The sequence below is a fragment of the Kryptolebias marmoratus genome, linkage group LG16 (genome assembly GCF_001649575.2).
Source record: "Kryptolebias marmoratus isolate JLee-2015 linkage group LG16, ASM164957v2, whole genome shotgun sequence".
Taxonomy (NCBI): domain Eukaryota; kingdom Metazoa; phylum Chordata; class Actinopteri; order Cyprinodontiformes; family Rivulidae; genus Kryptolebias; species Kryptolebias marmoratus.
Window position 1 is genome coordinate 29,404,485 of NC_051445.1, and position 11,590 is coordinate 29,416,074.

General features: G+C 38.4%; 1 protein-coding gene and 1 long non-coding RNA gene across 3 annotated transcripts in view; one reads left to right on the top strand and one right to left on the bottom strand.

Moving 5' to 3' along the window:
- Positions 1-2,442: 2,442 nt before the first annotated feature.
- Positions 2,443-7,642, top strand: si:ch211-198c19.1 (uncharacterized protein LOC100151013 homolog). 2 transcript variants are annotated; one of them, XR_005234198.1, is made up of 3 exons: positions 2,443-2,616; positions 5,934-7,351; positions 7,469-7,642. XR_005234198.1 is itself a non-coding variant. In XM_037980292.1 (2 exons), the coding sequence occupies exon 2, from the start codon at positions 5,934-5,936 to the stop codon at positions 6,474-6,476; it is 543 nt and encodes a 180-aa protein (XP_037836220.1). In that variant the 5' UTR covers positions 2,443-2,616; the 3' UTR covers positions 6,477-7,642. The 2 variants fall into 2 exon arrangements, 1 of the variants encoding a protein (XP_037836220.1); XM_037980292.1 differs by having other exon boundaries at positions 5,934-7,642.
- LOC119617790 overlaps positions 5,942-11,590 on the bottom strand; it is a 22,419-nt gene continuing 16,770 nt past the window's right edge. The window contains exon 2 of the long non-coding RNA XR_005234200.1: positions 5,942-6,198. This is a non-coding gene — a long non-coding RNA (uncharacterized LOC119617790). The remainder of the gene's footprint in view (positions 6,199-11,590) is intronic.

Genomic DNA, 11,590 nt, shown 5'->3' on the forward strand with positions numbered 1-11,590 from the left:
TGACCGTGAGACACACACATTTCATGAAGCGAAAACGCTCACATGCCACTTTTTGTATTTCTCATGCAAAAAAAAATACACACGCACACGCCCTTTTTTTGAACCGGAACCAATGTGCAGCGCAATGTTTTCCGCACGGGCTGGAGCACAATAGGGGCCAAGTTAGTGAGTTTTCAGATCCGTCTGGCCATTTTTCAAAGTGACTAGCAACAAATCTACTGACTTTTTTCTGTGTTACTTTGGCGAATAAATGTGTAGAAGCACCAATTATTCTGCAGTGTGCCGTAAGCCCCGCCCACTTCCCCAAGCAATGACAGCTGTCAATAGCACAGCAGAGAGGAGACCCGCTTCACTCTGTGTCCACAGTGGCGCAAATCCAGTAGCAATTTCTGTATTTACCAGCTGTCTGCGCATGTGTAAATGATATGATCGATAACAGAGACACGTCACTGATCAGGCGCCCCTCCGCTCCTTCATTATGAAAACTCAAAAAGTGAGTTTATGGTCATTCAGATGTGTCACTATATTGGCACAACAGGGTGAAGGAGATTATTCAAGCAGCAGGAGATAAAATGTCAAAAGTTGATCCTGCTGTTTTCTATTGGGTAGATCAGGTCAATAATGTGAAAGGGATATTTGAATGCCATGTAGAGGATTTCATATGGGGGGACACAAAGTTTCTCCACAACTGTAATCCCCAACTCTGATTTGCTTTTCAAGTTGGTTGTAAAGAACATGGGAACATTTGCTAAGTGGGAATAGATCTTGTGAGTGTTGATAAAAGTGTACCAGGAAAACTACATTCAGAAGTATGTAAAAGTGAAGGCCAGGAAGGTTCTCTTGAACCTTCTCTTGAACCCTCTTGAATCCTTTGGGCAGAGACAGCGCACTTAACATGACTGTCTTCAGCGATGCCTCATTTGGAAACCTCTCTGATGGAGATACTCAAGGCGGACACTTGATACTTATGGGAAAATATGGAAAACATTTTCTGAACTAACAGCTGGCAACACAAAAAAATCCCCCATCAATAGTCTGTGTCATTCTCCTGCTGATGTATTCAAGTCCACAAAGTCAGTTTCAGAGAAGAGACTTTGTCATTTTAACAGTTTTTAATCAAGAAGAGAGCCCCTGCTTTACAAGTTATTGCAAGCACTACATGAAGGACAATGCAGATTTGGCTAAACTATGTCTGCCTGCTAGTCTCTCTGATGAGATAATTAATTGTTTAAGGTTTTAAAAACTTGCCTTGTGTTTGTTAATTCTTATTTGCAAGAGTTCAAATCAACTTGTTTTGAAAATCTTTTTTATTTTTAAAGGAAAGTGATATTGTTAGGTATAAGACAATACCTGGAGGGACATCTATGTTTAATATATGTTTAGTCCTATTATCGGAAGTTCACCTGCTGGTTTAACTATTGTATATTTGTCCAGTTTTTTATTCTGAAGAGGCAGCTGACGTGCAGTTGTTGTGTACTGACGAGGAATGGAGGGAAATAAAACTGAAATGTTGTTTACTGTTACACTGGATTCTTGTATCATGTACCACCCAGTTCACTTCATTCATTTACAATAATAGTGTGTAGTTCATGTACAGTAAGTGGTGTCTAACATTATTGGATGAGAGGCGATGAGCAGCTGTCCTTTGTTTTACTCAGACTTTTATGTCTGACCACTTGATCTCGTTACTTCTGGAGGTGTGCACTGCTCTGACAACCACAGCCTCGCACACCATCACACTTTTTTTGTACATGGTGCAAAAGCCAAAAGACAATGTGCCAAATTAGTACATTTTTATGCCCCAATATCTTATTTAGGAGCATCTCAAACATGGGTGCACACGTTTGATAAATCAGAATATTTTTGTGCGTACACAATTTTTATATTTTGTTCATACGCCAACTTTTAGTATGAAAGCTGTGCAGTCTTTCATACACGAGGCTCCTAGATTTTCTTGTGTGTACGCCATTTTCTTAATTTAAGTGGCTGCCATGTAGCAGTAGATAATGCACAAAGTCTTTCACATGTGGTCCCTGGTGTGATGAGTTGTCATCACAGTGCAGTGAGTTTCCACTGCAGTGAGTTACGTAGACCCTCAAACAACACTTGAGGTAAGAATGAAACTGTACTAACACCATTCTTGAGCATTCTTCCTGTTTAATCAAAAAGGAGGTGAGGCATCTTGGTTTAAAAAAACAGTTTCAATTTGTTTATTTTATACCTGAAAACAGAAGATGTGAAAAATAAAACTGTAATGTTTATATAAACACCGTGAGTCTGAACACATAGAAACATTTTAAAAAAAAAAAGCATCTTAATTTTTTTGCACTGTTTCATTAGTTTAGTGTATGAGACTGTATTCACATTAATCCAAGTAAAATGTTTGAGTAACAGACTGATCAGGTCATTTCTAAAACCTACAGGAAACACCTGCAACCAGTATGAAGTTGAAACTTTGCTTTCTTTCTCTTCACAAAGAGGAAGTTGAAACAAACCTCAACATGCACACACTCGACGCACAGATGAGAGAAGCAGAAAACAGAAGCCAGTGGGTCCTCTGCAGCACAAGGCTCAACACAACCAATATACATCTAATCCTGTTCAATCAAAAAGAAGGTGAGTCATTTAACTGCTGTTTGCTGTGAGAAGTTGAAGTTTAAGGATTTGTATCACCTGCCACTGAAGGGGAAAGGGTGATGATGGTTCTGTGGTTTCAGCAGTCTGTTTGTCTGTACATTAGCAAAAATGTCATGTATCAGTGGACAGGCTTTAACAAAACTTTTAGAAAGTAATGATTGAATGAACATCTACAACTGATTAGGTTTTGGAGTCAGCCCAATACAAGATGGCCACCAAAGCTAACTGACCTTAGGAAATGGAAACAGTTGTAACTCAGTCAATTTTACACATATTGAGCTAAAATTTAGTGTGGTAGTAGCTGAAAGGCATCACTAACAAATACTTAAAGTGCTACACATTGCACAATATTTTTGCTTATAACTGTGACAATAACTATTAGACTCAAATTTGTCTGTCTACAAGCAAACGATTTTAAAACCACTGGGCGGATTATAGTGAAACTCTCAGAAAGTAATCATTGGATACACATCTACAACTTATTAACATTTGGGGTCAACCCAGTTTGATGTAAAAAAGTGAGTCTCTGCACATTGACTAATAATTTCAGCCACGGCGTAGAGGACTTTGATATATCTGGGCATCAAAATGTGATCTATGAAAATATGCTCCCTCTGAATTCTTCTATTGACAATGTCCTCCAGCAGCACCAAAGCTGCCATTGTTCCACTATTTTGCATGACTTCACACTAGTGCTGGACGATATAACGATACATATCGTGGGGACGATAGAAAAGTGTCTATCGTGATATATTTTCTTCTATTGTCTCTATCGTTTCTATTGTCTCTATCGTTTCTATTGTCTCTATAGTTTCTGTCGTTTCTATCATAATTGTATCAATGATTCATGTAAATATTTCATAACGTAGGCTACAACGAATGTATTAGTGTTGTCACTTTGCATACATTCAGTTTATATAAGTGATAAATAATAAGAAAAAATAACTATTTTGCGAAGAACCTCCGTTTTGCGACATGATGCTGCTTTACGTGTGGGTTTGCGACAGGCTTTACGGCAGTGGCTTTCTGTGCGGCGCCGTGTTTTCACCATAAGTGCTGAAAGATGGAGACGCAGGAAGTATCAAACTCAGGGTCGCAACAAGTAGAGACAGCTAGCAGGCAGCCCAAGAAGAAAGACTTTTACCAAAACGAGGGGGGACATCTGTGATTTGGTTCAAGAAGTCCGACACGGAGCAGAAAAAGGTAATATGCAAACTCTGCTAATGCTAACTCTGCTATTAGACTGTTTCCTCATCTGACGCCAACACAACAAACCTCTTCTATCACTTAAAGAAGAACCACGAAAAAGAATATTTAACAATCCAAAAAGTGCAAGGTCAAACAAGTTGTAAAAGAGCCGGGGAAAGTTGCGAAAAGTAAAACTATAGCCGGCCGAAGATAATAGAGTCTGTTGTCATTTGATACTGTTACGTCGTAACAGGTACATATATATTGCTGCACTAAAATGCAGCAGATCTCATTTGTGGAAGTTCAGTTAAATATCACTTCGAAATAAAGCTTGAAAAAGGTAAGAAATTAGATTATTTTTTTCATATTTTTCAGAGAATAACTGAAAACGTGCGTAATTGGGGTATATCGTGATATATATCGTTATCGTGATATAAAATTATCCATATCGTGATATAGGATTTTTTCCATATCGCCCAGCACTACTTCACACAGCTATTTATGAGCATGTGTGACTGTCTATACTTTATCCACCTTAGGAATCATCATGTGACTTGCTCTGAATTAATATGCTGATCCGACACCTTTTTTCATCTCAATGAGAATGGAAGTGGCTCTTAGACAATTCACATGCATTTTATGTGCCTCACCTGTCCGTATGCCTCACAAGCGTGCGGTCCCCGATGCATGCTCAGCTATATCTACATGTGACAAGAATAGAGTAAAATTTACAGTTTACGTTGGATTGAAGCTGTTTTGATCATTTTTAAGGCATGTCATAAATGTGGTTCGGTCAGCTTTAAAACATAAATGCGCAAACTCATGAGAAAACATTGTGTTCAAATGCTCCTTGAGTTCAGAAAACAGAATGCAGAATGCAGGTGTGTTTCGGAATTTTGTAGTTCGATACTGTTGACTGAAAAAGTTCTCACAGCAGGTCACGCAACTTTCATTTTGGTGCATCCCAACTTGTGTGTGGAACATGACGTGCATCTTTTTTGTGCGTACACACCATTGATACATGAGGCCCCTGGTGTTTAGGGTTAATATGTAGTTTATGGTTTAGTATGTCATGTACAGGTGCATGACAGATGTTTACAATTTATTTAGTGGTTTTAGCAATTAAGATAATAATACCTGATATTACAGATTACAAATGTAAATCATAATGGTGATAATAATAATAACTAGAGAAATGGCATTTTCTGCAAAAATGCAGCGTAAATGCTGGGCGCTAAATGACTTCACTGAAAGTTGCTGATTAAGCTAAAACTACAAAAAACAGAACAAATGAGAAAAAACAGATATTAAAATGAGCAGAATACAAGCTAAATGCTAAAAGCAGCAGAACAGTAGCTAAAAGCTAAAAGAAGTAGAATACCAGCTTCAATTAGCAAAACGGGACGTAAAATTTGCTAAACAGTAGCTTAACAGTGGTTAAAACAAGCAAAGAAGGACCATGCTAAAATGAGCAAAACAAATGCTGAATCTATAAATTTTTAGCAAACCAAAATTTAAAGTTATCTAACTGTAGCTAAATATTTAACTCTAAAACAGATGTTTTTAGGAGTTTGAGGAATTCTCAATATTTTTCAGAGAATAAAAATGAATGGTAAATATTTTATAGTATAGGAGTTGCAAATGCTAAAAGTCATAGCACCATCTTCTAAATGAGCTGAATATTTTGATATCTAACTAATGAAAGTAGGCTCACGTAGTTAGATGCCAAAAAACCTGCAGAGGAATCCATAAACAGAAAAAATAATAGTGTGAATGCTGACTCAGCAAAGCAGGTCACAGCTAATCAGCATTCGCCACCACAAAAACAGTTATGATTTATGTAATTTTATAGATACTGATCTAAATTTGGTGTGGTAGTAGTTCAGAGTCATCCCCAAACTCTGAGTGATAAACTTATCTAACGAGATCTCACAATACATTACATTGTGCATAACAAGGTTTGACAGAAACAGCTACAACTCTGATATATCTATACATTATATATAGATATATACTAAATATTCCACATGTAGTTTGGCAGGGGCTGATAGTCATTCCTTCAAAAAAAAATTTGGCCTTTAATTTCATACTGTAATGTGTTTTTGCAGATGGCGCGAGGCAGTGAGAAACACCTCTTGTTTCATGTCACACTGGTTTTGTCACTAATCCTGACATCAGCTTTGAAAACTCTGAACTCAGAAGCGGAGCTGCAGGACAGTGGCTTCGGTCAACCCCCACCTCGCCACGGCCTCAAGCTCCTGGTGTGGTATGTGCAGAACTGCCTGGACAACAACATGAGGGCTCTATGTGATCCCTCCCAAGGAGAATATGGATTCCACTGGTTTCAGAACCGAGGACCCAATTGTCTGCTTCCTGTGATTGAGGACAAAAAGCAATACAAGTACTTTACCCTTGGGAACCTCCACTCTCGTCATGCTGAAGACCTGCCTTTTGAAGTCAGGAAGTACTACAATCCCCACAATCCTAAAAGTAATATGGACAGAGTTTTGGTGAAATTCAACAACAACAACAAATGCATTGAGGAGATATATGCAACTGAACATTATAAAGCAAGAAAGACATACAAAATTGGCCCAGATCTTCTGTCTGCTCTTAGACAGAGATCAGATCTTATTTATATGGAAATGTGATGTTTGTCTGCATGACAATCTTAAGCAGCTTTGTGACCCTAAAATTCTTAAACAAATCATGCTTTTCTAAATAATCTTTTTGGTTAATGTTGGCTTGCTGTTTGTACAACATAAAAAATGATTAATAGACAATCAATAAAATATTTAAAAGGCTGTTCAAGTTGGTTAGTGAAGAATGTGTTTGGTGTACTTGGTTTTTTTTTTTTTTTACCTTTTCAGAACCTTTTCTGGTATATTCACCTTCCTTGTCAGGACCAGTAGTTTCTAGGGGGACCAAAGTCTAGTCCTAACATGATAGAACATCATTTTCAGGGCTACTGTGTAAGTTGAGTTTAGGCTGAGGTAGAATCTTCCAGGGCTGTGATGGCTGGAAATTAGTGACTCAAAATTCCAAAAAAATAGGCAAACTTTATGTTGCTGTGTCACTGAATTCTGATTGCTTGTGATCAAGCAATTGTGTTTTGCACAACCAACTTTTTAAAATTCCTGCCTATTTTTGTGTCCACAACTTGCAAAACTGTATTCTAGTTCATAAACATTATTTTCTGGTCCACCTCTGCCCACATTATACCCACTTCAGCCCCTTTTGTACTCGCTGAACTATTTATGATTTAATCTGCTGGAGTCCACTTTAGAAATGAAGACAGGCAGATTTGGACCAGATTTTAATAATGATTTTGTCAGGAGATGGGGTTGTGGTTGTTGTCATCCTCCACCAGGTTCTTTCCTCCAGAGGGCGGCCTTCCAGAATCACCGTTGGGTGGCTTCATCCACTACATGTGTGTGTGGTTCACACCGGCAGATTGTTTGCCTCATTCAGCAGATAAGAGGAGCAGTTCTTCAGCCAGTCTTTGCTGGAGTGTACCCTTCACATGGTAACTCACAGCCTCCTTGTGACATAGATGTATGCTTGTCTCGAGTAATTTCTGTTCATATTCTCAGTTTACCTGCCAAGAACTCTTCCGAGTGATACTGTTCTTCACTCTCTGTAGGACTCCTGGACACCTTTGCTGGACTAAAACTGCTTACCTGTACGTAGTGATGGTGAAACCGAGGCTTCCTGAATCACTGAAACACTTTGAGACAGTTGCTCAGAAAATAGCCTATTGTGTCGAAGCAATCGAGACACCCTAAAATAGCGATATCTGGTGGTTGTTTTTATGTACTACAATTGATGTGAATAAAATTTTATTTTATTCTTTAAATCACGAGTCTGTGTTTCATTCAAACCGTTTTCATTAAAGCTCATGTTCTCCAACGAAACCTGTGTTTTTGGTTTTATAAACTGAAAGGAGGATGTTACAATAAACATGACCTTTATTAACAATAGTGACACTTTGTTCTGTTGGACTGTAAATATCATTATTATTCTATGAATTATTATTTTCATTTAATACTATCTGAGAACCTATAACTTTATGCTATGATGTCATGATAGTGATTCATATAAGAAGAGGCTTTGAGTGACATTCAAAGATTTGTATTCATTCTCACAAATATTTTTAAATACACTCAAAATCACACACAATCACCTAACCTAACTGTCTAAACTCAGACTCTCACAGACTCAAATCCATGCACATAACCACTCAACTTCAAACTCTCTCTAACTATTTCTTGTTATTTCAAATTTGTACAAAAACACATCCACCTTCCCAAAAACCCACAGTTTGGGTGGATATTCAGTCTCATTTTAAAGCCTTGAGAATAACTGTAAGACCCGCCCACTCGGGATTCCTGCGAATCAGTGCATGACGAGCTGCACGTCACAAGCAGCTTGGGACACCAGAAAGAACGAGGCCTTGTTTAGGAGTGGCCACGTGATATTTGACGTGTTGACACAGTCACCAAAACACTGCATCAAGATAATTCCGCTTCATTTGGCTTGACACTGTGTCGAGCAGGAGGTGTCGAGCAGCACATCACTACCTGTACGGCCTGCCTGCCCAAGGGTGATTCTGTCATCCTTCCCAGTTTCACCACCAACTGGAGGGAACTAACATCACATTTCAACTGCCACAACCCCGGATTCCACTCATCTTCCCCCGGTGGACCATTCTCTCCCTCAGAAGTAAGACTGCTGCTGCTCCTTTCGGTCTCGATCAATTCTCATCCTATCTCTGTTTTTCAGAGTACCCGATACCCTCGATGCCAAGGTCGTTCCAGACCGCCTAACAGCCTGTTACTTTCTGGTTTTCAATAAACTTACTTTATCTGATTCCTGGTTTCCTCCTGAGAGTTTCTCTGTATGTGGGTCAGAAGCCTGAACAAAACCATGACAGATTTAACATTAGCATGTTTATTAGACCTGAACTTGTTTCTGTTGGAGTAATGCACCTCTGCATGTGTTTAAATACAGCTCCAACCCTCTATAGATGGGTTTGAGATGCCCATAATGACTCTGACTGTTTTGGGGAAAGAATTGTCACACCAATTTTTTGAACATGTTCCAAAATCAGGTAACATGACTACAAACAATGTTGTACACAGACTCATTCAAAAGAACACATTCCTGAGCTGAGTTCATATTTTTGTGAATTTCAGGCTTTACCAGTTATGGTTTTTACATGAGAAACTTTAACTGAATGCAACTCAAAATGGCAACATTTAACACAGTTCTGTTCAGCTCTGAGCACATGCTGGAACCTGAAAGATGTTTTAGAACAAACTGTATTTACTTCATGCAAAAGGAAGTTGTGATATTTTTCCTGGAGGGCTGTGGAATTGTTTATCACCATTTTATATTTAGCCACCATTTTAAAAGCTTTAACAAGGAGTTGTTTAGTTTATCTGGAAAGAGAGACATAGGTGGTGAACACCCTGGAATGTGAGCAACGGACGTTTCAGCAAGGAAGGGGGAACAAGAGACCTTTGACCTCCAGAGAAGGAAGGCAGTGACCCACCCTCTGGAGGAGGGGGAGCCCAAATGGTAAAAACCAGAGAACATCCTTTGTTTCCTCAGACAATCCTGGGGTAATAGCTTGACTAGTTTTCAAGGAGATCTGTATCTCATTCCCATTGATTGTCTCCCAGATGCATCCGGTTTTATTATTGTATGAATGTTGACTAAGGGTGTATGAATAAATGTGTTAAACTTTAAGGTAACGTCTCCAGAAGGTCTTTCCCAACAACCAACTCGGGGAGGAAAGGTAGTATATCTCGACAGGGCACAGAGGTGTCTGAGCACAGCGCAGTCAGGCTGGTACACCTGCATATGTGTGTCCTCCTATCTTTGTGAGGAACACTCACTGATAAAATGTGCGCTCTTTCACCTCACTTATAAAAATTGAAGGCCTGTGCCTTAAGCAATAAAAGTATGAACATCTGGTTCTGTTTCACCTTGCCATACCTGCTGCAGCTACCGAGTCCATCCAGCATACAGGATGCAGAGGAGGAAAAGAATGAAGCATAAGAGAAAACTTAAGAAACTTTCTGTCACACAAGTTTTTGATTGAACTGATTGAACGTGTCTGTAAGTGAGCTAATTTAACAACACAAATGTTGTCTGTTTTGTCTGTGTGAGTAGCAGGGTTGTTAGCTGGTGTTTTTTGATCAAATTTGAATTTAATAAAGCAGCATATAAACCTTGTAGTGCTCTGAAAGTTACTGTGAACAAAAATGTTGCCTTAATGGGTCAGTCACCATTTCACACTTATGTTGCTTTGTGAGAATAAAAACTGAGAAACATATGAATGAAGCTTTATTGAAAATTGAAAATTTGGCCATAATATAATGAAGTACATGTGAGCACAGAATGGGAGAAAAGCAAACAGGTGTTTGCAAAAAAAATGGCAAGCAGCTGTGTCATATATTAGTTACACAAAATTTTAAAACTAAAAATCCACAATTCAGTTCTTCTTAGTCCAAACTGTCATTTAATCAATCAGTCTATCAGAACTGTCAAATAAAACTTTCTGTGTATTTTTTCCCATTCACATGTAAAGGAATTTTAGCTCTAGCTAACTGTTTTTTTTAAAACAGAATGAAAATTTTTCAACTATGAGGTAATTATGTCTTGAATATACAGTATTCATATTTTGACTAGCTGCATTACAATTTCAGACATATGTAATTGGGATAATGATCAGCAACAACATAATCACAAATATCTAAAAATTTAATTTAAGTATTATTAAATAACTTGATGGGATTTCTTTTTTTATCTTAAAACAGGTTTATTAAAAAAAAAATTCTAATACATTGTAAAAAAAAATGGTGGACGCGGGCGCGAACTGGCTGCCGTTATCTCTCGCTCTCTCTTTTTAGAACTTGCTCTTATTGATTTTATTTATTTTAATTTTTTTTTAGATTTTGAATTTTGTCTGTTCTTAACTGAAGGAAAAGGTGACATTTGAATGCACCTAGTAGAGTTTTAAAGACTTTGTGTTTTTACCTTGACTCTGGACTTGTTCCACTTCACTGGTTTCACCATGTTAAAGTATTCTGTTACTGAGCTGCTGGAGCTCAATAACACAGCTACTCCGTGGTGTTCTTCAATCATCAAACAACTGGGACTTCTTTGTCGTCTTCCATACATCCATAGAGGCTCCCGCAGAAAGTTTGTTTATCATCGGACTACTGACATTCCCTGCTAGTGGTCCGCAGCACCCGCCGTCGCACCTCTACGACGTCATCCGAGCGCTGCTGTTCTGGATTTTTATCACCATAGTAACCATTGACTTATATGGATAGACATGACATCACGTGACTTTGGATGAGCTAAAAACGCCACCATCTTACGCTAGTAATTCAGTTCCGCTTTTGCGCCTATTGAAACAGGAATGCCTTCTTATTATGCTGCATTTTTCTGCACAAATCTTCACGGAAAATGTCCAGACAGCGTTACATTTCATCGGTAAGTGCTTTTCTTTTAATAACAAGGCTGCTTAACAAGGAGATTAGTGCCTGAGTCAAACTTTACTGCAGAAGACGTGCATCAATACTGGACGTTATTAGCGCTAGTTTTAACTTAAAACTTTCTGTGTTATGCTTCTGTGAAGTCAAGGTCTCTCGTTTAAACATAAACATGTGTGGTATTAACTGAAAAGTTAGAATCAGGGAAGTGACTGCCCTGCTACTGCAAAGTTCATGGAGGTAAAATGCCTTTGTAATTA

Coding starts and splice junctions, on each gene's coding strand:
- si:ch211-198c19.1 (XM_037980292.1), top strand. CDS start 5,934: ATGGCGCGAGGCAGTGAGAAACACCTCTTGTTTCATGTCACACTGGTT.